This window comes from Mandrillus leucophaeus, unplaced genomic scaffold, assembly GCF_000951045.1.
Source record: "Mandrillus leucophaeus isolate KB7577 unplaced genomic scaffold, Mleu.le_1.0 Scaffold1054, whole genome shotgun sequence".
NCBI lineage: Eukaryota > Metazoa > Chordata > Mammalia > Primates > Cercopithecidae > Mandrillus > Mandrillus leucophaeus.
Window position 1 is genome coordinate 933633 of NW_012098699.1, and position 25371 is coordinate 959003.

At 44.6% G+C, this 25371-nt stretch overlaps 1 protein-coding gene across 1 annotated transcript in view; it reads right to left on the reverse strand.

Annotated features, from left to right (window-relative positions):
- Window positions 1–24399, reverse strand: part of ZNF697 (zinc finger protein 697) — a 28693-nt gene extending 4294 nt beyond the window's left edge. Inside the window, exons 1-3 of the mRNA XM_011982363.1 lie at window positions 24323–24399; window positions 2154–2416; window positions 4–419 (exon numbers count right to left, since the gene is read on the reverse strand). Coding sequence (XP_011837753.1) covers window positions 4–419; window positions 2154–2379 — 642 coding nt within the window. The 5' untranslated portion in view covers window positions 2380–2416; window positions 24323–24399. The remainder of the gene's footprint in view (window positions 1–3; window positions 420–2153; window positions 2417–24322) is intronic.
- Between the last annotated feature and the right edge of the window lie 972 nt (window positions 24400–25371).

Consider the following 25371-nt stretch of genomic DNA (forward strand, 5'->3'; position numbering starts at 1 on the left):
GGCCTCCGCCAGGCGGTGAATGCGCTGGTGCTGCAGGAAGGCGGCGCCGGGACTGAAGCTCTCCCCGCAGTCGGGGCAGATGGTGGGCGCGTCCATGATGCTGGCCACCAGGCTATCCAGCTCCCCGAGGTCCATGGCCATGGGGTGGTGGAGCCGGTGGAAGCGGCGGTGGGCGGGCTTGTCACCTCGGTGCCGACTCCCCAGGGAGAGGTGTCGCCTCCAGGGAAGTACGGGAGGGGCCGGCTGCTCCTCTTCCTCCTCCAGCCGGTTCTCCCCAGCACTCTCGTCCTCCTCCCGGAGGCTCCGGGATATGCTGTCAGACTCAGACAGTCCTGGGAACATCGCCATGTCAGCTACACCAGATTGGGCATCCTCTTCCCCATCGACAGGAACGCCTTCTTCCTCATTCAGCTGCCCCCCTTCAACAGAAAAAGGTGGCAGTGGGGGATTACGATATTTGGCATTCAAAAGGTAAGCCCAGAGGAAACCTCAGTAATAAAACTGTGATCCCTGCCCCTTCAAGGCCCCCTGAGAGTGTAGCCTCTCGCAACTGGATCCTGCAGGGAAAGGCCTAAAGGAAAGTGCACTCATTGATTCCTCTGCCCACCAGTTCTTCAGGCAGCTGCCTCAGGCCCAGGCCCCACTAGCTGGACCCGAGGCACTGCCTAGCAGAGCCATCTGAAGGCCTGACTGCCTGTGTTCAGGATAGTCAAGTCTGTGCCAGGTGGGACACTCCCTAAGAGCTCAGGAGAAAAGGTTTACTCCAAGAGCTACCAGTGCCTTTTAAGATTCTAGTCTCAAAAGACAAGAACAGTCTGCCAACCTGAGAAAGACCACCTGGCCTAACCAGGCCCTGGACTAATTTTTTCTTTTTTTTTTTAATTTTTCTTTCTTTTTGAGACGGAGTCTTGCTCTGTCGTCCAGGCTGGAGTGCAGTGGGGCGATCTCGGCTCACTGCAACCTCTGCCTCCTGGGTTCAAGCGATTCTCCTGCCTCAGCCTCCTGAGTAGCTGGGATTACAGGCTCATGACACCACACTTGGCTAATTTTTGTATTTTTAGTAGAGATGGGGTTTCACCGTGTTGGTCAGGCTGGTCTCAATCTCCTGACCTCGTTTTCCGCCCACCTCGGCCTCCAAAGCGCTGGGATTACAGGCGTGAGCCACCGCGCCCGGCTCCCTGGACTAATTTTTAAAGTACATTTGGTCAGTCTGAAACAGCTTATGGTGGAACAAAAAACTGAACTCACCTTCAGGACTTTACTGTGGGTCGGGGAGGAGGATAGTAGTAGGGAATAGAGAAAGAGATGACAGAACCTAGAACCTAGCTGGTGAGCCCAGGTTAGAGGCTGGTCCAGGACACACACCTGTTGGTCTCTGGCTGTGTATCCCCAAGCAGAGGGAAGATGCTGAGATGTGAAAGGCCTCACATGTGCCCTCCTTCACATGCTTGTGTGCACTGTGGAGGAGGGCAGCAGGGAGTCTGGGACTGTGTCACAGGGGAAGGAATGTAACCTCGCAGTCCTAGCCATAAAGTATTTTAGCTCATTTCTGTCCCCAGAGCATGCACTGAGCAGTAATGAATGCCCAAAGACGGAAACAAGGAGATGGGTGGAGGCCCAGCATTCTCTCTTTCAGGTCAGTGAGAGTAAGGCATTTAGCAGAGGCCATGGGCACTTTGGGAATTAGCCACATGAACCTAGGCAGGTCACTCACCACTGAGTTGACTTATCTGCAAAGGGAGATGAGAACGTAACTGTAAACATCTGGATACTTCCTATTTGCACAGTACTGTGCTTAGTAACTCTATATACAGCAACTCATTTAACTCCCCAAAACCCTGTGAGGTAGATTCTAATACTACCTGGGCAATTCTACTGTGGTGTTGTTCCAGGGGTTAATTTAGAGCCGCATTCTCTACACTGTAAAGTACAGTGCCACTGAGTGAGCCTCTTCACAGCTCACCTCACACTGGGCTGAAGAAAAGGATCTCTTCAGGCTAACACAAGAAAGGCAAGTCAGTACAGAATCCCGCTGAATGGTCCTCTCTAGGGAACTCCCTTACAGAGAATGCTGTCCCTGGTTAGGATTCAAGAGGAGCTAGAAGTAAGCGTAAATGGGGCAAGTTGCATGGAAATCCCAGCTTTCTCCTCACCTGTGCAGGTGTCGGGCACTGCTTCCCTGTGCCTTGAGTCCTGTGGGTTGGAGCCCATCTCTGGCTCCAGATGGCCTTCTCTCTTGTTTGTGTCCTGTGGATTAGAGCCCATTTCTCTTTCTTCTGGGTCCCCTTCCCTGTCCTCAGAGTCCTCAAAATCGGAACCCATCCCTTTGTCTTCTGAGTCCTGGTGTGCACAGACACCCTGATTATCTTCTTGTTTCATCCAGGAAGAAAAGGGCAAGGGAGGTGACCAGGAATCCCTGCTCCAGAAAAACACAAAGAAAGGTCATGTCAGTCTGGTCTCATCCCCTCACCACGTCTAGCCTTAATTTCCAAGTCGAATAAAATGTATAGAGTTCCAAGCCCCAGATGGCAAACCTCCACTTCACTCCACATTTTAAAGTAAACAAGTGAGTGCAAAGGAGGGTGGACTGGGTGGCAGGAGAACAGTGACAACCTCACTATGAGGTTGGATGCCAACTCTCACTGGACCAAATCCTGATCTTCTGGGTATGATATGGATGTCTATTAGTGTGGTTTTATAGTTTAACAGTGAAGTAGCTGTTCCCATTTTTACAGGTGAGAAAACTCGAAACTCAAAAAGAAGAGGCCACTAGCCCAAGGCTACATAACTTATAAGCACTAGAGTGGGGATTAAGCAATTGTGCTGCCTCAAAGTTCCATGCTTTTCATACTCTTATTAAGCTTGTTCTCCAGCCTACAGCAACCTTGCGAGTATTTTGGTTATCATGCAAGAATTTTGGCTAATTTAAGGAGCCAGAGAAAAAGTACATCAAGACACAAGATAACAGAAGCATCAAGTATAGTAACTTCTTGTCTAAGACCATGTTATCAATAGCACCACCAACCTGGCTTTGTAGTAAGGATCTGCTTTGGAGGGAGGAGTGAGCCAAGATGATTCAAGTAGGCCTGGTGGGGCCAGGAAGAAGAGGTACAGGGGACCCTCTATATTAGAAGCCATCTCTATCATCCTAATTACATATTTTACAGCATCTGAATTGCAGAGAACCCTTAACAGGAACATACACCAGAGATAACTGGTAACCCCTCTACAGAAAAGGCCAACATGTGAATCATAGGGAGAAAATGACATCAGATTCCTAAGCCTTTTGTAGATGTCAGAATAACATTTCAAATTTAAAGGGCCCCCTGCCAAGACTGAGCAGTTGAGCCAAAAATAATTTATTTCTGCCATCCATCACTCCTACAGCTTAGCTCCAGGCAGCCAAACAGTTTCTAGGTCGAGGATCTTGGACTATAACTTTGAAGAGACTAGCTCTCTGCCTCAGCAGTCCCCAAACAGCAAGAACATGGCTGAGCAAGATGCCCCTTTCTTGGCTGGGAGCTCTTCCTGCCTCTGCGGAGGCCTTCTCTGAGGTGGCCCTGGTTCTACAGAGCCTTTGGAATGGTAAGCTGGAGTTCCAGGCAGCGGAAGTTGGAAATTCCAGCTGGGTCAGCCTCACTGTAGAGAGCCCAAAGCAAGTCAATTAACCTCTCATTGTTCCAGTGTCCTCATGAGTCGAAGAAGGGTAATGCTACTTAACCTTTCTCACAGGGAGGGTGTTAGAAGGAAACTAATGAAAAAGCACGTTGGAAAATATTGCAGAGAGTAACTGATGCTTTGAGTTTTACAAGCATGTAATACACACATTTTTCCTCTTAAGTCTTGATGCCATTCCAGCACACCCCAAAGACGTGCCACCCGCTCTGTAATTTTGGCAGATGCATCACCACATTAGACTCTTTCTGAGAGATGATGATATACTCCCTAAATTAGAGGGAACATCGAGCCCTTTCCTTTAATGTCTTAGGATATGACTGTGTCTGAGGTTGGTCAGTCAACAGGTCCTGAAATGCAGTTGAATTCCTTTAGAATGTATACTGTTTTAAATGTCAAGTTTCCAACATTTGGAGATTTCTTGTCTAAGACAGTAGGAGAAAAATCTCATTAAAGCTGTAAACCTTTTAAGAGGTATACTCCATGACTACTGATCCCAAATCACTTCTGCCCATCACTCTTGCCTCTTTGGAGCTCAGACACAATGGACAAGTACATCCCTTGAGTCTGCATATATAATACGCCTGCAAGTGGATAGGCAAGAGTAGGGTCATCAAACATGACCTATTGATTTGCTAGTGGTGAAAAACTGCAGGCGTTGGCAGGGCAGGGGGCAGGGGACGGGGGGAGTTAAGAGGGGACCAATCAATGGTTTCTACCAATCTGAGACCAGCAGGAGGGTTCTGTGTCAATAAAGTCAAATAAGCATGTCATCAGAAACTCATAAAACTAAAACGGCAATGTACAGTGCCCAGCATGGCACAAAAGGGACTGCAGTACTCTATCCTGAGAGACAGGATTTAGGAGTCCAATCTGGGAAACAGGGAGCAGAGCTTCACTTCTAAGCCCTTTTAGCGACAGGTTTCTTAGGGGGCACCTCAGACATAGCAATAATGGAACAACAGAACGTTCTGATTTGTGATTTACTGGGAACCGAGATATCAGATATTAAATGTGGAAACATGGTTTGTCTAGATTTAAAGGCAGGGAAAGGGGAGAGCCAGAGTGAGTTCCCCACTTACGGCTGACATATGAAAAGTTCACAGTGCTGCCTCAGAATTAAGGCAGGTTCTGAGCTCCGAAGGGAGTACTTCCTGATCCTTATTTTCATTTAGACTAGGGGAGGGAGGATTAGGTGTGCTCTGAAAAGAGCTTGAAGTTCCTGTCACCCAGATACCATTCATGGGACAACAACTAAAATTTGTTTAAAAATGCATTATGTTAGTGCAAATCTGGAAATCTGCATGCCCAGTAACACGGATTCAGTTCCATTCACACTAGCACATCATGGGTTTTAGGCAGTTGTCAGGTAATGGAGAAGGTTATTTAGAGGTTAGGAAAGGTGATCACGATATAATTATATGAAAAGCAGCTGGTTTGAAAAATATTTCATTTTGGCTTATATGCATACTAACATGTATACTTACACACGTATACACAGATCAGAGAGGAAGACCAGAAGTTTAGTAAAATATTAAACATCTCGGTCACTTTGGGGACTTTGCAGCTATTAACTCATTTAATGTTAACCTAATGAAGTAGGATATTTCCAACTTCACAGATAGGAAACGGGCACAGAAGTGACTAGTCTGAAGTCATACACATTATAAACTGCAGAGCAGGGATACATACTCTTGCAAGTCTAGCTCCCGTACACACGTTCTTAACCAGAAGCTGGTATATAGTTTGAGAAGACTTGTCCTCTTTGTATATCTGTATTTTCTACATAAACAGGTATTTTTTAATCAGAAAAATAACCAACTTTGTTTTTAACATGATAGAAGATGTTAAAACTACAATTACTCTAGAAGTAATAAAAAGGAAGACAAGGGCAGGAGTTGTGATAACCTCAGTCTAGAAAACTTCATATTCAAAAACACTAGACACCATGGTATAAAGTGTCAGATATTCAGGCATATTTTGTTCCAGCTCCTTTCCCATTCACTCTCAAAAACTAGCAACATGTTTTCCTAGGCAAGGCTGGAGCTGGATATCCAATGGGCAGCAGGGCAGTGTGATCATTTTATGACCAGATTGACCTGGGTTTGAATCCTCTGCTCTTTGCCAGCCACTTTACCTTGTACAAGTTTCTCAGCCTTACTGAATCTCAGATTCTGCATCCATAAGAACAAGGATGCTGCCTCCTACCTTGCAGGGTTGTTTCTCAAGCCACAGAAATTAATGTTTATAAAAGCTGCTGGCATGTTAGAGACACAATAAATGGTAGTTATAACTATGATGAAACTTCAACCAACTTCTTAAGAAAATTATACACACCCCCATTCTAAACTGGGGGTCACCTATTCACAACTACATTCATGGAGAATGGCCTTTGGCAAGTACAAACAGCTTCCCCCAGCCTTGCTGCTAAAGGTTCTATTAATGAACAACTCACAACGTGGATTCAAGAACCAGGGAGGGTCTAGTTGCTTAAGGGAGCTAGGTAGAGGGAAAAGGGTTTAATTCCAAATTCAGTTAGTTTTCAGCTGCTGATTGCCCATCCTGTAAACAGAGTATAGGCCTAAAGCTAAATAGGGTGTGGGTGCCTGGTTCAGTAAACTCTGACTTACACCATCTCTAAGGGAGCTCTCCTTCCCCCAATAAGAAGAAATAGTTTAAGGGGGAAAAGCAATAGCGTGGTGGGCATACAAAACTTAATTCTACATCTAGTTGTAATCACTGAGGGAGACAATTCTGGTTTTTGGCCAACACCACCACTGTGCTGTGTGACTTGAAGCATTTGCCCCCTTCGGGCTTCTGTTCCATGAGAAGGTTGGGTTTGAATGTTCCTGAGTCCTCTTCAGGCTTGTCATATGACACACGGGTGAGTTGATCCAGGAAGGCATCATTGTCAGTTTCATTAGACATTTCCAGCTCCAGCTTGTTAATCCACACAGCCAACTCTTAATCCCCAAACATTCCACCACCACCATCACAAAACCTTTTTCTTGGATGCAGATCACTTCAGGGTGGGACTGGGCAACTTCAAGACTGCTCGAATCCTGGTTTCTAGAACTTGTGATATTTTCATGTCCCTTTCCCCTACCTCCATGTCAAAAAAGTAAGGCCTATCACCAGGAAAATGCTCAAGAGCCTTCTAGACAAACTCAACCCCACTTGAAAGAAAAATCAGATCACTTTGAAGACACTGCTACAGAGCAGAGGTGAATGTGATAAAGTATCTCTAAAAAGAGAAAAAGACTCCAGCCTGGGCAATAGAGCAAGGTCCCTTCTCTACAAAAACTTTTTACAAAATAGCTGGGTGTGGTGGCACATGTCTTTAGTCCCAGCTACTTGGGAAGCTGCGGCAGGAGGATCACTTGAGCCCAGGAGTTCCAGGCTGCAGTGAGCCAAGACTGCCCCCAGCTTCCCCCGCACTCCAGCCTGAGAAACAGAGCAAGACCCCATCTCAAAAAAAAAAAAAAAAGAGGGAGGGAGGGAATGAGGTGGGAAGATGGGGGAGGGTAACTGAAGCCAGTAGCAGAGCCAGAATTAGAATTTAAGCCAAGTTCATTGGCACATTCTCCAAATCCCCCACTTTGGGGCTACTTGTAAAATCTATCCCTATTGAACAAGAGCCCCACCACTTTGTGGATTTAACCTAACTTCCTATGAAGAGGTTAGGGCAGAGGAGTGTACACATCTCCCCCGCCTTCCTGGCTTTTACATAGAAATCAAGGCCAGAAATAGTACCAGGTCTGTCCCAGCCTTTAAAAGATAAAGCAGAGGCGCAGCTCCCGTCTCGCTGGGGCAGCCTTCTGCGCGGACCCCACGCGGTCATGCGGCCCCTGGCCTGGATGGCGCCGCGGACGCGGTGTCGCCTTGGAGCGGACCTAAGCACCTTCCAATTCACTGCAGTGGGTCCATCTCCTTTGACTCCAGTAACTGAGAGGTAAATCAGGGTGACCCATTTGACGTGTAAAGAACACTGAGGCCACAGAAGCTGAACCCCAGGCGGCGTCTCTCTCAGGTAGAGGCAGCGGGTGTTCCCCTCCGCTGGCTCCTAGAAGGGACAAATAGCCAGCGAGTTAGGACTGGAAGAGGAAGGCCAGTCCCCAGCGAAGCAGCGCGGGCCGCACCTGGCAGCCCCGACCAGCAGGGACGGCCAGTTCCAGAGCAGATCACTCCCCGCCCCCGCTTGGGCCCCGCCAGCCCCTAGGGCAGAGGGCGGAAGAGTCATGTGCCGCGGCGGCCGCTGCCAGGTGGCGGGGAGCCAGGCCGGCAGGGCTGTCATGTCAGTGGAAGGAAGCGGCCCGGCGGGCGGCGGGCCAGGAGCTGCTCCCACTCGGGCCTCCAGACTGCACCTCGTTTCCTGTCTCCCACTCATTTCGAGGGTCCCTTCCCTACCTCCTCAGAGGGACGCAGGGCCGGCCAGCAGCAGCTGGAGGCTTCCTCCCTCCTCTTCCCACGCCCCCCTGCCCACCACTATTTCCCAAGGGAGAGCTTCCCTAGCAGAATCCAGGCGGGGACACCCGATTGGGTAGAGTGCTGGAAAAACAATTTCAGCCTGCGGTTCAAAAGGCTGAACTCATGACCACAACTGGGGTCTAACCAGAGATTCCAGGGGGTTAATCATTCGTCCATCTTCAGCACCAACTGGGTGAAAAGTCAGCTAGCCTCTCAGGGGATATGATCATCAGGGTCCTGCCTCCTCACTGGGAAGTTTATGGTCAAAAGGAACCCAAAGGGCAAAGAAAGCCACCTCGCCATATTTGCAGGGGATGCCTCTACTGAGCAAGGGGTAAACACCTTACACAGAATATGTCCACAACCAAATGTGGAGGCGAACTTCCCCTCAGCTGGCTTTGTCAAGCACAAACCCAGACTGCCCAACCCAAAATGCCAGCCACCCACGTGGCAGACTGCTGCATGAGGGTGAACATTAATTCCAGACAGGGACAGCCAAAAGATTACTGCACCTAAGTGTTGCCCACTCTCCAGACAAGAGGAGCTAAAATAATATGGTTTCTGCCTTGTGGTTACTGCTTTTTTCCCTGGAGAAGGAAGCCCAAGTTGGAAAAAGAAGGCTCAAAACCAAGGCAACAGAGAAATCAACCTGCATCCCCACGGGTCAGCACCAGTCTGAGGCTCCTTCTGATCTCTGTGACCAGGAATAGCACAAATGCCCTTGGGCTCAGGCATTTCCTGTCCATCGGTTGGGTTAGGGCCCCTCAGTTTGGCCTGAGGGCCTCAGCTTATCACAAATGCCAATCCTCCACCACCACCCTATTCCTCCTGCACAAAATAAGAATTAGTACAGTGCAGACACAGATCCTAAGAGCCCTCAAAGTTAGACTATCTGCCCTCAGCTGAGGAGTCACAAAAGCTAAAGGTTTTCCTGTTGGCATTTACTGTCCATGTTTTACATTTAACTGATTAGAATCTTCTGCGACATAAATCAGGGTGATCCATTATCCTGTATATTTTCCTTATATACAGGAAATCCTTCTGTTCATGGTTTTTCATTCCCTGTGCTCCACCACCACTACTGTTTTACACCCTCAGCTGTTTTATTTCGTAAGAGAAACTTTGGGCAGCCCTCAGACTTATTATCTCTAGACACTTTCTCAGCAGCTGGCTCAAATGTTCCATGTTTGCATTTCAGCAAATCACAGACCTTGGAAATCCCTTCGTTCAACCTTCTTTTACAGAGATGAAACTAAGGCTAAAAAGGGAAAGTGACTGAAAGTCAGGTTTTACTAGAAGAGTTGTGGCCAGACTCTCAATTTTGCTGATGGTGTCTCCAATGATCTTTGCATCTCTTTAATATAAAACACATCTTCAAAAAAGAGCCAGATAAATCGAGGACATATACTTGCCTTTTTTTTTTTTTCCACACTGATTAATCAGGGTCCTCCTGAGAAAGAGAACCAATAGGATGTGTGTGTGCGTGTGTGTGTGTGTATATATATGTGTGTGAATATATATATATAAAGAGAGAGAGAGATTGATTTATCATAAAGAACTGGTTCATGCCATTATGGGGTCTGGCAAGTCCAAAATCTGTAGGGTGGGCTGACAGGCTGGAAACCCAGGAGAGCGGCAGAAAATTCCTCTGAAGACCAGTCTGTTTGTTCTATTCAGGCTTTCAACTGATTGGATGAGGCCCACCCACCCCATTATGGTGGGGAATCTACTCAAAGTCCACTGATTTATATGTTATCCTCATCTAAAAAACATCCTCACAAAAACACCCAAAATAATGTTTGACCACAAATCTTGGCATTCTGTGGCCCAACCAAACTGACACATAAAATTAACCGTCATACATACTGTAGCTTAAAAGTGTAGTCTGCCGTAATTGCATCATATTTCAAAATTTACCCATATAAACATTTTTCATGAAAACCATTACTACATACAGATAGTCGAATAGAGTCTCAGGGTATATGTGCTATAGAGGACAGCAGGGAAAAATCAAGATTAATCTTAAAGATCTGCACAGCCACATGTGTGTATTGTCTGGATTGAGGTCCTAGTTGTGTAACACCCCTACAGCAGAAAGACATGCAATTTAATCATGTATTTCACTGAAGGACAAAAGAGAAAACAGGCTAAGACTGCACCAGGGGTTTATGTGAGATATGGGAGTTGTTAACAAACAGCCTTGTTCTGGGAAAGTTGATGCTGGAATCCCATATTAATGTTGCCAGATGGGGCCAGGTGACCTCAGGAAGTCTTTTCCAACCCAGATGATTTTGCGATCATATTTCCACTGTAATGAATAGCCCTCAAGAGAATGCTTATCATAGCAAATAAGGAGAGAGGGGTATTGAGGCCAAAGGACTTGAGGCATACATTCAATCACCCCAGCTTCCCACTGTAGATTCAACAACAACAACAAAACTGCTCTTCCAATTCTTTGCCCAAAATAACTGTTTGGTGTTGTTGATAAAGAATGGCTGGCGTGTTCCAGCCCAGCGCGTTTCAGCAGTGGGTAAGTGACACCTCTCCTTATAATCTGCCAAGATATCTTCCAAAAAGAAAAAACAGGAATAAAACCGTAAAGAAGTCACCTGATGCCTGAATTTTCCTGCCTACCTGTTAACCTCCACAGCTAGTTTTCGGCATGAAGTAAAACTTTGCATACACTTAAAAACATGTTTTAAATAATTACATACCTGTTACTCTTATTTCCTTAAAAATTACAGATTATCAGCAAAAACAAGATCATAGGAAAGTATGTAACACACATGATCCACTTTCTTCAATAACAATGCAACAGTGACAAAAATGGCAAAGAAAGAGAAAGGTAGAGAGAACTGTAGGTCAAAAAACATAAACAAATCAACCAACCCCAATATACTGACCTTATTTGAATGCCAACTCAAACTTACAAATTACAGAAACAAATTATAAGATAATTGAGGAACTGTGAATATTAATTAGATATTTGATATCAAGAAACTTCATTTTGTCAGGTGTTGGTACTGAGATTAAGTGTACAAAGAGTTCTTATATATTTAAGAGATATATAATGAAATATTTACAAGTGAAATGGTATGTCTAGAATTTGCTTCACCATAATTCCTGGGCAAAGGGGAATGGGCTAGGGTACAGATTAAGCAATATTGGTCATATATTGACCACCGTTGAAGCTGGGTGGTGGTATATGTAGGCTTATTACACTACTCTATCTACTTTTATATATTTACTAGAAAACTTACTAATAAAAAGTTTTAAAATGAATAATTATATTTTTTCTGAAATTTTGGGTTATTTATGTTCATTTAAGTTCTGGTCAGAACATAATAAAATGTCAGTGATTTCCATAAAAGGAGTAGCCTGCTTTTATAAATCATGCCAAAACAAGAGTGGTTACGAGGCTTAATACTGAATAGAGCTCATGGGAACTGGGAGAAGGGGCAATGGAGCAAAGATACTAATAGAAACTTAAGTTTGATGCTTTTTGCTCTTTTCTAAAATGAGATAAAGGAATAGCTGTTATGTTCAAAATAGAATCAGATTCTGTTTCCATTTTCATCTACTTTTATATTTCCAAACAACGAAAAAAGGATCCTGCCCACCAGAACTTGTTTATTTCCACCATTAATGCAGCAACTCTACACTCCAAACCAAGAAGGAATAAACTGGATTAGGGGTCCTAGTTGTGACAGTTCTATGAGGGGAATGCTTTATCCCCAGCACAGACAAACTAATGAAAGGATGTGAGTGTCCAGCAGGTTAAGTACATCAATAATTGGTCCTCCCTGGAATTACCTTCTAAGGGGATGAAAAATGGAAGAGTGTGCACAGATGAAAAGGAAGATAACACAGTAGTGATTTATGAAAATATGATCTCCACGAGATGAACTCTGAGAGGAACAGAATTACTTTACTAGCTCAAACTGAGAACTTTTAAATTTAGATAGTGTCCTCAGACAATGGTCAGAGAAACTCTGAGGATGCCAGTCAAATTGCTTCATACCACAGTACAGAGAGCAACTAGAAGATATTATGCTCCTACTTTACATGAGAACTGAAAGCTCACAGGTATTTTCTGTTTCAGCCAATGGTGCACAGTAAATCTAGGATGCACACACCCAGTCACAGGACACAGCTTTCCTCCAGGAAGTGATGCATCTGTCTCAAGAAGGAGGCTTGTGTGTCTGGGACTCATTCATAACTGGAACATCACATTACTACGTCATTCATCAGGTTCAGTCTGGGTTCCTTACCTTTAGTTCCTAGCATTTCCCAAAGAGAGCAACAGTACTATACAAACTTGCAAACAGAATAACGGTATTTTTCTTGAGCACCAGTTCTTTTTTTTTTTTTTTTTTGAGACGGAGTCTCGCTCTGTCACCCAGGCTGGAGTGCAGTGGCCGGATCTCAGCTCACTGCAAGCTCCGCCTCCTGGGTTCACACCATTCTCCTGCCTCAGCCTCCCGAGTAGCTGGGACTACAGGCGCCTGCCACCTCGCCCGGCTAGGTTTTTGTATTTTTAGTAGAGACGGGGTTTCACTGTGTTAGCCAGGATGGTCTCGATCTCCTGACCTCGTGATCCGCCCGTCTCGGCCTCCCAAAGTGCTGGGATTACAGGCTTGAGCCACCGCGCCCGGCCAAGCACCAGTTCTTAGTCTGAGAATTTTCAGAATCCGTGAACTCCCTGCAGCCTTATGGAAATGTGTCTGTAGGCACTTTCTCGTGATGAGAAGGCCCAAAGCTTTTTCTTGGACTCTGAAAGGATCCATGGAACAGAAACAAAAACCCTGTTATAAACCACTATTACAAAGGACTCATGATACATATCCTTATCAAAACAATTCAAAAATCATCCAGAGTGGTTTTGGGTAAGGGGGAGAAGAGCAATTTCACCACTATATGCCACAAGATCTTTTGGTGTGCTGGTGGAGAAGAGAAGATAACGGCAGTAAGTCCAAAGGCAGGCAGTAGCTCAGACAAAAATAGCAGTAAATTTCAAACACATATGGAGAGTGAGGGACCCAGCAAATGTAACCTGCCTGATCCAGTTTGGTGACCTTACCTAACACCCTATTTTACAGATGAGTCAGGCAATGGAAACCAAGAAAGGTTAAGTAAATTCCCCATGAACACACCAGTTAAGGGCAGACACGAGCCTAAATCACTGGCATATTAACCTTTGTTCCAATCCCCCCTTGCTACTCAATCCAACATAACCTATGGTGCTTGGCTAATTCACACTTGCGATTTAGGTCTCCCAACATCATTAGTTCACCTGCTTTTCACTTCCTAGTCACTCAGGTTATGTGACAGGTGCACTAAGAGGGAGGGAAGTTGTTCCTCAAGACTGTAACACCCTGCCTGTCTTGGATGTATCTAATTTATAAGCTTGACCCCAGGTTTATGGCTCCTGTCAGCTGCTTACTTGGGCAGTGAGTAAAATCACATTAATCAAGCCATAACCTAGCCAGTACACAAAATGCTTTGTTAGTTAATCCTTCTCCTCTCAAAGGAAAAAGAATTAAAATCGGGACAAAGTCACAACTCATTCCTAACAAATCTTCAAAGTGTTAGCAAAGTCATCTTGCCTGCAAAGAATAACATGCAAATACCCGGAAAAAGAAGGGCATTCTGGGAGTTACACAAAACTGCAACATAGGGAGGCCTAGTTCACATTTAACTGCACATGGGATCAAGGACTCAGTTCATCCAATGTGACCCATTACTACAAATACAGTTTCTCAGCTCCATCCTGTGCTTTAACAGCTTTGTAGTCCCCATACGGGAAGTTATATAGATGTGTGCCTGGTGGCAGGGAAAGCACCATTCCAAGTACATTTTGCTGTAGAGTATGTATCCACAGATAATGAGCAAATCTCACAACTTGAATTCACAAAGGTGTCAAGTTGGTAGAGGATGGGGCCACCCTTCAGATTACTGGATTCCTTTTAGGTACAATCTCCCTTGCACCAGATTCTCCCAACCCGCTCTGTCATATTCATGAGTTTAGTGCTCTGGCTTTAGTGACAGCATTTCACTGACTTCATTTTTCCTGTTTTCTTCCAGACTCCTGATAATTTTTTTCCTATTGTAGTTTCAATTATTTTTTCTCTAGAAAAAACATAGAAAATGTTCTTCAAACTTAACTTCATGTGATCCTCAGAAATGATCTCTGACTTAACAGGTTTTGGATTCTCTGCTGTTTTTACTAGAGAAAAACAGAACATCTTGTTGGCTTGAAAAAAAAGCAGTTGTTTGAATTAGCATTGACTTAATGGAATGTTAGAGTAAACACTGAATAATACTGAGTCCTTTGTATAGTATTTGAAAAAAATCATCATCTGTGTATGTATATGTGTGAGAGAGAGAAAGAGACAGAGAGAGAGAGAGAGAGGAAAGAGAAAGAAAGGAGAGGGGAAGACCATGAAGCCTCAAAAGTACTGGTTATACCATTTTAAAAACTCTTTAAAGACATTTTTCTATTCAGACTATGAAACTCATTAAAAGGGGAGACCGCTTCATTCTGCAGTATCATTTTTAAATTACTAAAACAAATTATCAAACTATATTATATTTTCTCCTGCAATGCCATTTTTTGGCCAAATAAATCTTACAGGCTATTGGGGAAAGGAGGAATAAGTATTAGTGAGCCCCAGTTAAAAACTTAACGTCACCACGACACTCTCACAGTTTCCCAGTGAACTTGGGCTTCCAGATGGGACAACCTCAGCAGACAATGTTAATTGCTAACATTTAGCTAGTGATCCAGACCCACATCAATTATCAGCTATATTATTTCTACCTCCCAAATTCAGTGGTCTCTTCTCCTTTGATCTCACCATCAACACTGTAAAGTGCTTGGCATGTAATAGGAGTTCAATAAATGGCCGCGGAAATCTTGTTGAGACACTCTCCTTGGAAATTCTCTTTGCTTAGCACCCACAGTATTGCACTGTCCTAGTCCTCCTCATACTTCGCTGACCACTCTATCTCCTCTTAACTCCTAAAATAGGTCAGCCTTCAAGGGTTTTTTTTACATTTTCTTCTCCCTCTCCCTCAACTGTTTGGCCTCTTCCTGTAGCTTTATACAGCTCTTCTATCCAAAGACCTCAGAAATTTGAATCTCTCACCCAACGCCTGACCTGCACTCCAGATCCACATTTCTCATGATGCCCCAAGCATTACAGCTGAGGAGCCTCACTGTCCCTTCCAGTCCTGAGGTGCTGTCCCGCACGTCCCATGTGATAAGGGACAGGAGGGACCAGAAACAGGAAAATCACATGCAAAAGAGTCAACAGCACCGATTCAAGTAGAAGTCTGTCACTGACACATGGTGTGCCCAGGACAGTTATTTCACCTCTTTGAGTCTTAGTTTAATCATCTACACAATAGGGGGAAACAAGCTACCTTGAAAGGATGCTATAAAGACTCAATGAATTTCCATTTGTAATGTATCTGGCCCAAGTCAGGTTTAAAAACAAGTATTAGTTCTTTTCTTGAATCTTTGCTACAAATCAGCTCCTCCTGGCAGTGTCCATTTCTGTTAAAGCCGTCTTTGTTCTTACTCAGAAGCTCAAAACCCTGGACTCAACTTTGACCCGTCCCTCACCCCTTTCAATCAAATCAGTTGCCACGTTCTCTTTACTATTCTCTTTTTTCAGTTGCCACTATCACTGCAGTACATACTCTTACTAGTTACATGCACCTACGTGTCAGTACTGCATCAATCTTAAAACCTAATTGTCACTTTATTATTCTGCTCAGAAACCCCTAAGTGACTTTGTCATATAAGCACAGCCTCGAAGTCGTTAACAGTGTAGCCCAAGGCTCTCTTACCTCATCTTAACCTCTGTCCCCTAACCCCAGCCCAAAAGGGTTGCTGTAAATCCCCCAGATGGCACCCGGTTTTCCCTTCCTCAGATGCTTTTCCTCCTCAAAGCATGGGTTATAGTCTGTCCTTTTCTGGAGGGAGCGGCACCTGTAATGGTTAAAAGTTCAGATTCTTGCCAGGCACGGTGGCTCACGCCTGTAATCCCAGCACTTTTGGGGGCCGTAGCCAGTGGATCGCTTAAGCTCGGGAGTACAAGATCAGCCTGGGCGACAGGGCAAAACCCCGTCTCTAAAAAAAAAAAAAAAAAAAATTAGCCAGAATTGGTGGCATACACGTGTAATCCCAGCTACTTGGAGGGCTGAGGTGGGAGGATTGCTTGTGCCCAGAAGGTATTCACACCACTGGACTTCAGCCTGGGTGACAGAGCGGATCCTGTCTCAAAAAAACCAAAAACCAAACAAGATTCTGGAGCCATACGAACTGTGTCTAGCTGTTAGCCTTAAGCAAATTGTTCAACCTCTTTTAGCCTTAGTTTTCTTCATCTATAAAATGGAGAGAACAACTGAACCTACCTTATAGGGATATTAAGTGCTCAGATAGTATTATTATTATTTTTTCACTTTGTATGACTTAAGATACTTTTTCTTATCTTATTCTGCCTAATATTAGTTTTTAAAATAGAATCATACTCACAATAATTCATATCTTACTTTTGGCTCTGCTTTTTCTCCTACCACCTCCCAAATGTAAGTTCCTTATGGGAACAAACATTTTATTCACTTTGATAATTCCCTCACACCATGGACCTTCAAATAGTTCTTGAAATGGATAAAATCAGGAGTAATTATTTCTTCCCCTCAGTCTCAAAAAGAAGACCTAAAAAGACTAGGAAATCTAGTGATTCGGCAAAATCACATCAGGTAAGGTAGAGTCATGGAGACAACCTAACTCTCCTAACTGGATCCAATAACCTGTTAGCATCAGGAGCCAAGCATGCTTAATTACCCTGAAAAATAGGTAGCCATGACAGGAAATGGCAATTAGCCTCAAAAGTTAGGCAGACCATTCTCAAAAAAGAATTCTGCATCTCTTGGCCCATATGCCAGCATGCTTTGTTTGTATCAAATGGCCCTGTGTGGGTCCTCCCTCCACTCCAAGGGTTTAACCCTTGATTCAGCTGTGCAAACAGAGGTGGCACAGGGCTGTTTATGTTCACTGTGGGGAATGCTACTAGACTGTCCCCCCATGACAGGACAACTGCTTCTGTCTCACCCAAGGAAAGCTAGGACTAGCAGTCACAGAAATTAAATGAAGAATGAAGAAAGACCAACATTTAACCTTCAAAGTAATTACAAAACTAAAGAAGTTGCTGGGTGAGGCAGGGCAGGGAGTGCATTCAAATACCGGGGAGATTTGCATTTAACATTAAGAGTGGCTATTCAGACTAAAGTTTTATTCTTTGGCAGTTTTCAAGGGTTTCACGTTTCGTTTTGTTTAATCTTACTACAACAAGAAAGGCATGGATTTCTCTATTTCTCTTCTCACCTACATAGAATCATCAGCCTAGAAAACCCTTTTCCTAAAGGCCCAGAATTTGGCTGGGAAACAAATGAAGGCCCTTAAGAAAGTTAGTAAAGATTACATGCCATATAGGAAGTGTTGACCAGGAATACTTACCACACCACCAATTCAATCAATAAACACAAGCATGTATTAGGAAGTGGAAAAACAGAAACAAAGGATGTCCTGTGACAACTGCCCCCCAGACTAGTGTACGTTGTGGCTGCAGTCTGGTTAAATTCAACTGACACTTATTGTTTTAAGGGGGGGTGGTAAAAGGGGAGTGTGTCTTCAAGTTAACTTCACATTTTGGTTTCTCAGTTCTGGAGTAAACTAAACTAGTTTTATGTTAAATTAAATCTGGCACACCACCACCCCCCCCCAAAAAAAAAAAAGAAAAAAGAAACAATGGAGAAACCTCATATACAAAAAAAAAAAAAAAACACCAAGAAAATGAGTCACAGGTGGGGAGAAAATATTTGCAAAAAATATATATATGATAAAAGACTGTTAACCAAGATATAGAAAGAACTCTGAAAACTCAATGAGAAAACAACCCAATTAAAAAATGGGCAAAAGATCTGAATAGACACCTCACCAAAGAAAATATACAGATGGGAAATAGGCACATAAAAAGATTTTTAACATTGATATGGTTTGGCTGCATCCCCACCCAAATCTCATCTTGAATTGCAGTTCCCATAATCCCCACGTGTCATGGAAGGGACCAGGTGGGAGGTAATTGAATCATGGGGGCGGTTACCCTCAGGCTGTTCTCAGGATAGTGAGAGTTCTCAGAAGATCTGATGGTTTTATAAGGAGCTTGTCCCCCTTTGCTCGGCACTTCTCTCTTCTGCTGCCACGTGAAGAAGGACACATTTGCTTCACCTTCTGCCATGATTATAAGTTTCCCGAGGCCTCCCCAGCCATGCAGAACTGTGAGTCAATTAAACCTTTTTTCCTTATAAATTATCCTGTTTTAGGTATTTCTTCATAGGAGCATGAGAACAAACTAATACAAACATCAATGTCATTTGAGAATTTCAAGTTAAAACAAGATGCCACTACTTCGCTTATTAGAATGGTCAAAATCCAAAACACGACAACACCACAGAGTTATCAAGCTGTGAAAAAACATGGAGAAACCTTAAAACGTATACTACTAAATGATAGAAGCCAATATGAAAAGGTCACATACTGTATGATTCCAACCATATGACATTCTGTAAAAGGCAAACTACGGAGACAGTAAAAAGATCAGTGGTTGCCAAAGGTTAGGGGAAGGGAGGGATAAATAAGTGGAGGACAGAAGGTGTCTAGGACAGTGAAATTATTCTGCACTACACTACAATGGTAGATACCTGTCAGTATACATTTGTCAAAACCATAGAATATACACCAAGAGTGAACCCTAGAGTAAATTATGGATTTTGGGTGATAATGATTATCAATATAGGTTCATAAGTTGTACCAAATGTATCACTCTGGAGAAGGATGCTGAGAGTGGGGGAGGCTGTACATGTGTGAGGATAGGAGGCAGACAGGAACTCTACTTTCTCCTTTTTGCTGTGAACCTAAAACTGCTCTAAAATATTTTTGAAATTTTATATATATACACACACACATAATGTACATGTATGTAAGATATCTTCCCCAGCTTATATAATTTATAAGCATACAACCTTACCCATACCTCATTGTAAAAAATGGTTTGTGCCATCATTTTAGGAACAAATTTAAATGAAATTTTAAAAATACATAACATATTCATTCAACAAATATTTATCAAACCCTTACCATGCACTACCCATTATTCTAGATTCTCTGTTGTAGAGATTACATTCTAATGAACTTTCTATTCTATCTTCTATTTCTAAACCACCTTCTAAACCACCTCTACTTTCTAAACCACCTTCTATTATCAGAAATCATTGTCAGTACCTGCCTGAAGGATTATTTTCAAAACTAGCAAAACAAAAATAAAGTGATTCTTTGAAATTCACAAAAGTTCCCAGGTATGGGGGACAAAAAAGTTCAACAACTGGAAAAGTCTTCCTATAGTGCCCTGCTAAACTTCATCAAACATCAAAGATGTGCTAAGCACATGAAATAGCTCTGAGGTGATGAGCCAAAGCAAAACGTTTCTTAGCAAATAAAACCCAGAAACTTTATTCCTCTTTTATAATTATGGTAAGATCCTGATAAACTTCTCAGAAGACCATGTATATCTGAAGTAGCTCTCTGAATAAAAGTAGGCCCTTTCCCTTTAACTACCCATAGCAAATTTAGCCTCCACAGGAAGGAAAAACCTGAAGTATCGCATGTGACCCTCCCACACACCTGCTGGAACACTGTTGCTGGTCTAGGGATGCACAAAACATGACTTGCTGAATAGATTCAGTGATCCCAAGGACTGTCCTATTCTCCTTTAACATGACTAATGTGCTTATAACAACCCACAGCACGCTGTGTTTATACCAGGGCTTTCAAAATTCTGTGCACCCTTGAGGTCAGAGAAAAAGAACGTTTAGTCAACCTAAATAAATGGGTTCAATCTTGTGATAGGTGAAACCCTCTTCCACCCAAAGAGGAGAAGCTACTGATCTTTCAACCATCCCTTATCAATACATGATGAAATGAATGCCAAATCTGTGCCCCACACAAATCTTGCTGCTCTGATGAAAACAGAATGAATTATCTTCCTTCCTCTCCCCAGCCTTCTTTTCCTCCAGTAAGTGCAGCCAGTGAAGCCCCTCTGATTTTCTCAGATGTGCATGACATCTGAGAGATTTGGCATGGCAGCAAAGGGAAAGGTACTAAACAATGCCTCACCCCACTACCCAAAATCATTAAACACTATAAATCATTCAGTGCCCATGTTAGTCAAGCTAAGAAAACTCACCTTACAGTGGTCTGCTCTGGCATATTTCCAGAAGGTACTTTCCTCTTTTGGAAGTTACATGAAAAGGGTGAAAATTAACTAAGAAAATAATTATCCTCTCTTTCTATCCCTCTTCTACAATATAAGCAAACTATCAACATGCAAATAATATTTCATGCCTCCATTTCTGCATTTTAGTCAATACCAATTCATCATTAACTCAGTTTCTGAAAGTCTACCATATGCCAGGTCGTGTTCTGGACATAAAGTCCCTGTCACGTGTGGGAACCCACTCAAGTCTACTTTCATTAAGAAAACACTGAACTGCAGAATTTTAAACAATGCAAGAGATTAGGGGAGAGGCTGAGGGTGGCGTGGTGTAGTTGAAAAAGGCTACCCAAAAGAAGTGAGACTTGGCCTGGCAAGAGGAATTCAGACAGGCTGGGAGAAAAAAGAAAAGAATTCCAAACACACACAGTTCTGTACCCAAAGGTCTTATTAGGGGTTCTGAACCTGGCCTTTCCAACTGATGGTCATGAGAGTTTGAGGACATAAAAATAACAAATCTATGAAAAAAACAGTACTTCTCAGAATAAGATCCATTAGGATGATTTCAGAAGCACAACAATGTGACTGGTAGGAAATCTGGGAAGTGAAGGACTTCAGGAGAAGAAGGAATAAAGAACTGTCCGTTTTCTCCCATGGAAAGCAAATTCTGAACAGGCTTGGCAGTCAGCAGACCTCAATTCCAATCTACACTCAGTTCAGAATCTGGGACTCCAGGCAAGTTTCTTACCTTCTCTCCAAGCCCTAGTTTCCTCATTTTTAGAATAGAGATAACAATATGTAAGTCATCAGATTAAATAAGTCATCAGAATAAACATGTAAATCACCTAGTTTAGTAGCTGATATACAGATGTTCAATAAGTGGCAACTATTATTGTAATCACATAAAAAGAAGCATGAAAAATTGCCCAGTTCGAGATAACTGAGGGACTATTAAATTGTAGTGTCTTTGGGGAAAGTTTGAAAGTCTGATTTGTTGTCTATTTCTATATGCTACATTTTAATCCTGGTACATTGCTTGGGCTATAAAAATAAAAATGACATGGTAAATGTCTGGCTTACTTGCCAATAGCAGGACAGTCTTCGTAGTGCTGCTTTTGTAATGAGCACTTTGCACTTTCATAATTGAATGGAAACAGTTACCTTCTTCAGTCTAGGATAATGACAAACATTGTTGATTATTTGCTTGGGATTAATCCACTCCATATTCTGCCTGAGAGTTTAAAATGTAGGCTGGCAAAGAACTTATTCAACAAACTTTTTGTCAGTGTCCTTGTACTAGACACTATGATAGGTACTTTCAGGGTCTCTCAATCCAGGAGCAAAAGGAAAAGACTCAGTCTGGCATGTCCTAGATGCTTTATTTTCACAATTGCAATGAATCCTCACAGGTCTATGAGAAAGGCTCCATCCCCTTTTCTAAGGAAAGGCAAGAGAATTAAGATTTTTTTCATCCTTTCACTCATTCTTTGATTTATTCGTGTTTTCAAGTCAAACATCCTTTGAGCACTTGTTAGGTATTAACTCCTAAAGCAGGTGTCATTGAAATAATACAAATTACCAAGGGGTAAGATTAATTTTGACTGCAAAGGTTGGCAAGAGTTCTATAAGGGAGCTAATCAACTGGGCCAGGATATGTACCAAAAATAATTAGCGACAGGTGCAGGGATGTCCAGCAAGCATGGGGTTCAACCTGGCAGTCACAGAGGTTCAAGAATGTCTGTTGCATCTTCAAGGATTGGGGAGTTATTTGCTCCAAGGATGGGGAGGTAAATTGGGGTGGGCAGGTCCAATGAAGGACAGAGGTAGGTAGGCACTGAATTGTGAAGAATTTTAAATCCCAAAGTAAGGAGTTACTTTTGTTGATTATATTAACTCTACATAGTGTGTGGTACTGAGAAACCTGTTAAGGGGCAGGTGAAAGAAAAGAAAGAAGAAGTAGGATCTTAGATACAAAGAAAAGCCCATATGCTACTGACATAGGTTCAAGCTCCAGAACTCTTACTGACACTACAGCTATTTTTTTCTTTCTACATAACAGACAAGCTCCTTCTTGCCTTAGTTTATCATCCTTGCAACCAACCTTTACCCTTTCTCCTTCCTTTCACAGGACACTAGTAATTAGGCAAAAAAGAAAAAATGTAGATTCTGAGGAAATTCAAAGAGTTTTTGGTGGGGGAGGGAGAGGAAATGTGATGCAACTCCATGAGCCTTAGTCATGCTCTGATGTGAGGTCATCATTTACCACTTCAATCCAGCCACATCAGCTGGTTCTTCTGTCTGACTAGCATCCATTGACCCCTCTATCCCAGTAGTTCTGAAAGGCCATCTATGTGTTCCTTTGTGTAATGTAAAGGGCAGCCTGACTTCACATTTATGATCTTGTTCAATCAGATGCCATCTTATTCTCTGTTGAGCATGGCTGAACTTTTGACATCAACCTTCCCTTAACAACAACCCCCACTTCCAACATACACACATACACACACACACACACACACACACACAGCCAATATGTTCTAACTAGAAATCATCTGAATTCACAGAGCCTCTTCCCTTCACTTCATTATCCTCATGCCCTCATCCTAAAGAACTGGGTTGTTGTTGTTGTTTTTTTTCTCAATCCCATTCTTTATCTCAGTTCAAATGCCTCATCTCTCCTAAAGAAGCCAGGGAAGAAATGTTTTGTTTCTCCTCGAAAGCCATTTATATCAGGCTCAGGGCTCTCTCCATGCCCTACAGCATCATTCTTCCAACCATGAGCCTTGCATACTCCTGCCTGGCCACATAAGTGGCATTCTTAAAGGTCCATTTGGCTCCTCAAACATATTCCACATTAAATAATATCCACATGTTGGCTTGTTGAGAGAAGAAGGTAAACAGTTGGGAACATCAACAAAAACTCAGGTAAGGGGAGAAAGGAGAGATAGTGAGTGTGGCCCCTTAGGCATGCTGAGTTCAGTTACAACAGTCACACTTGGACTGTGTTCAAAGTTGCCCACTCATCCACCGCAGCTCCTCAAAGACATTTAACTTGCTAGCCATTATCCGACCGACCGCATTTACCAGATGCTCAGTCCTGAGGGAGGAGGGTAAGGCAGTAGGGGATGCGGAGTATTGGTGTCATCCTACAGGTTAAGGACAAACATGCCCGCTACAAGGAGAGGGATACATCACCAACTTCAATTCAGCCCAGGGTTCATGTAGTAAGGGGTGGGTGATTCACTCCTGTAGGGGAGGCAGGGCGGTGGGGGCGCGGTTAGGAAAAAGGAAAATCGTGGCAAGTCCCAGAGGAAGTGGTAGTCGATTTCCGATGCATGGTCATAAGGTGAGCGCCTCTGTGTCGCTGCTCCCCCTCAACCTTTTTACTCACCCACTCCTCCCAACACGCGCCTCACCCGTGCCTCCATGCACAATCCTGAGCCTCGGCATCCCCGTGAAGTGTTCAGGTTCCAGCTTTGCCCACCACCCCACCACCTGCCGACATGGACATTTGTGGTTGGAATGCCTCCCGGGGCTAGACGGCGACCCCTCTTGGGCTGCGAGCTGCTGTCCATCTCTCCACCCACTCGTCCTTATTGTGTCATTTGCCCGGTCTGATGGCAGCCCCAAAGCCGCTCATCTGTGTGGGCTAGAATGGAGAAGAGAGGAAAAGGGAGGCACACATTTCATTCACTAGTACCCACGATGACCTGCCGCTTCTCTTCTGCCCCTTCTCGGAGCCCCCTACCCTCCCTTAGCCCCAATGGGGCTGGGGACACGGACAGACAAGGCAAGGAGAGCGCAGTCCGTCAAGGTCCACAGCTGCACACAAAGCCCTTCACCTTCTCCTTGCCTTCCAAGCTCCTCCCTGGGCTTGGCTTCTCCGAGGGTCTCTGATGCCCCCTTCGGTGGTCGGCGGGACGGTCCTATTCCCTCTTGCATCGCTGTCTCCTCCCTCACGTCTCAGCCTCCTCCTTCCCGCCCCTCGCCACATACCCCTGAGGGAGCTCAGCCCCGGCTTTGCGGGCGCGAGAGCACCCCTTAAGCCCGGGGGCCTGCGCCCCAGGGGAGCGGACAACGGTCCACTTTACGAGGCACAACTTTGCCCAGCCGTTCCGCCACCGCACTCGAACACACACCCCATCCCCGCAGCGGTCGGGTCTGGTCCCGATCAGCCCCATCCCGGAGAGGCGGTTGAGCCCAGCCACAGCTAAGCTCCTACCTGCGCGGCGGCTGGCGCGGCGAGGAGCTAGGGCACCGAGCGCCCCGGCCCGAGCCCCGCACCGCAGCGCGTCTGCCCTTGTGCGGCGGCGGCGGCGGCGGCGGCTGCAGCGGCCGCTGGCTGGCCCGCTGTATGGTTGGCTGGCTGGCTGGCTGGCTGGCTTGCTGGCTGGCTCGCTGGCTGGCTGCCCGGCTGACTCCTCACTGGGGCTTCCTGTAGGGCTGGACAAAGGACATTTCCTGGGAGGAGCGGGAGAATGCTCCCAGCATGCCTCGATTTGTAGTTCCCGGGGACTTCCTGCCACCGCAGCAGCGGGCGCCCTGGAGGTAGCTCCGGCCAGGCTAGGACTCCGGTACAGGATGAAAGGCGCTCGCTGCTTCCCTAAGCGCCGTGGGGAAGGGAGCGGCCGGCAGGTCCTGCCCCACGCCCCGCCCCGCGGCGCTCATGGAGCCCGCTGCCCCGGAGGGCGCGAGATCCCAGCCCCGCACTCCGAGCTCGCGGCACCGGTTACGGGCGGCCGGAGGACGCTGCCACTGAGCTGTCCCATGGTGCGGGAGGGCTCTGCGGTGGGAGAGGCCCATTCTTTAAAAACCGGGAAGTTTGTGATGGGTTCGCTTTTTTAAAATTAATCTAAAAAGATAAAATCTATCTTTTAAAATAGATTTTCTT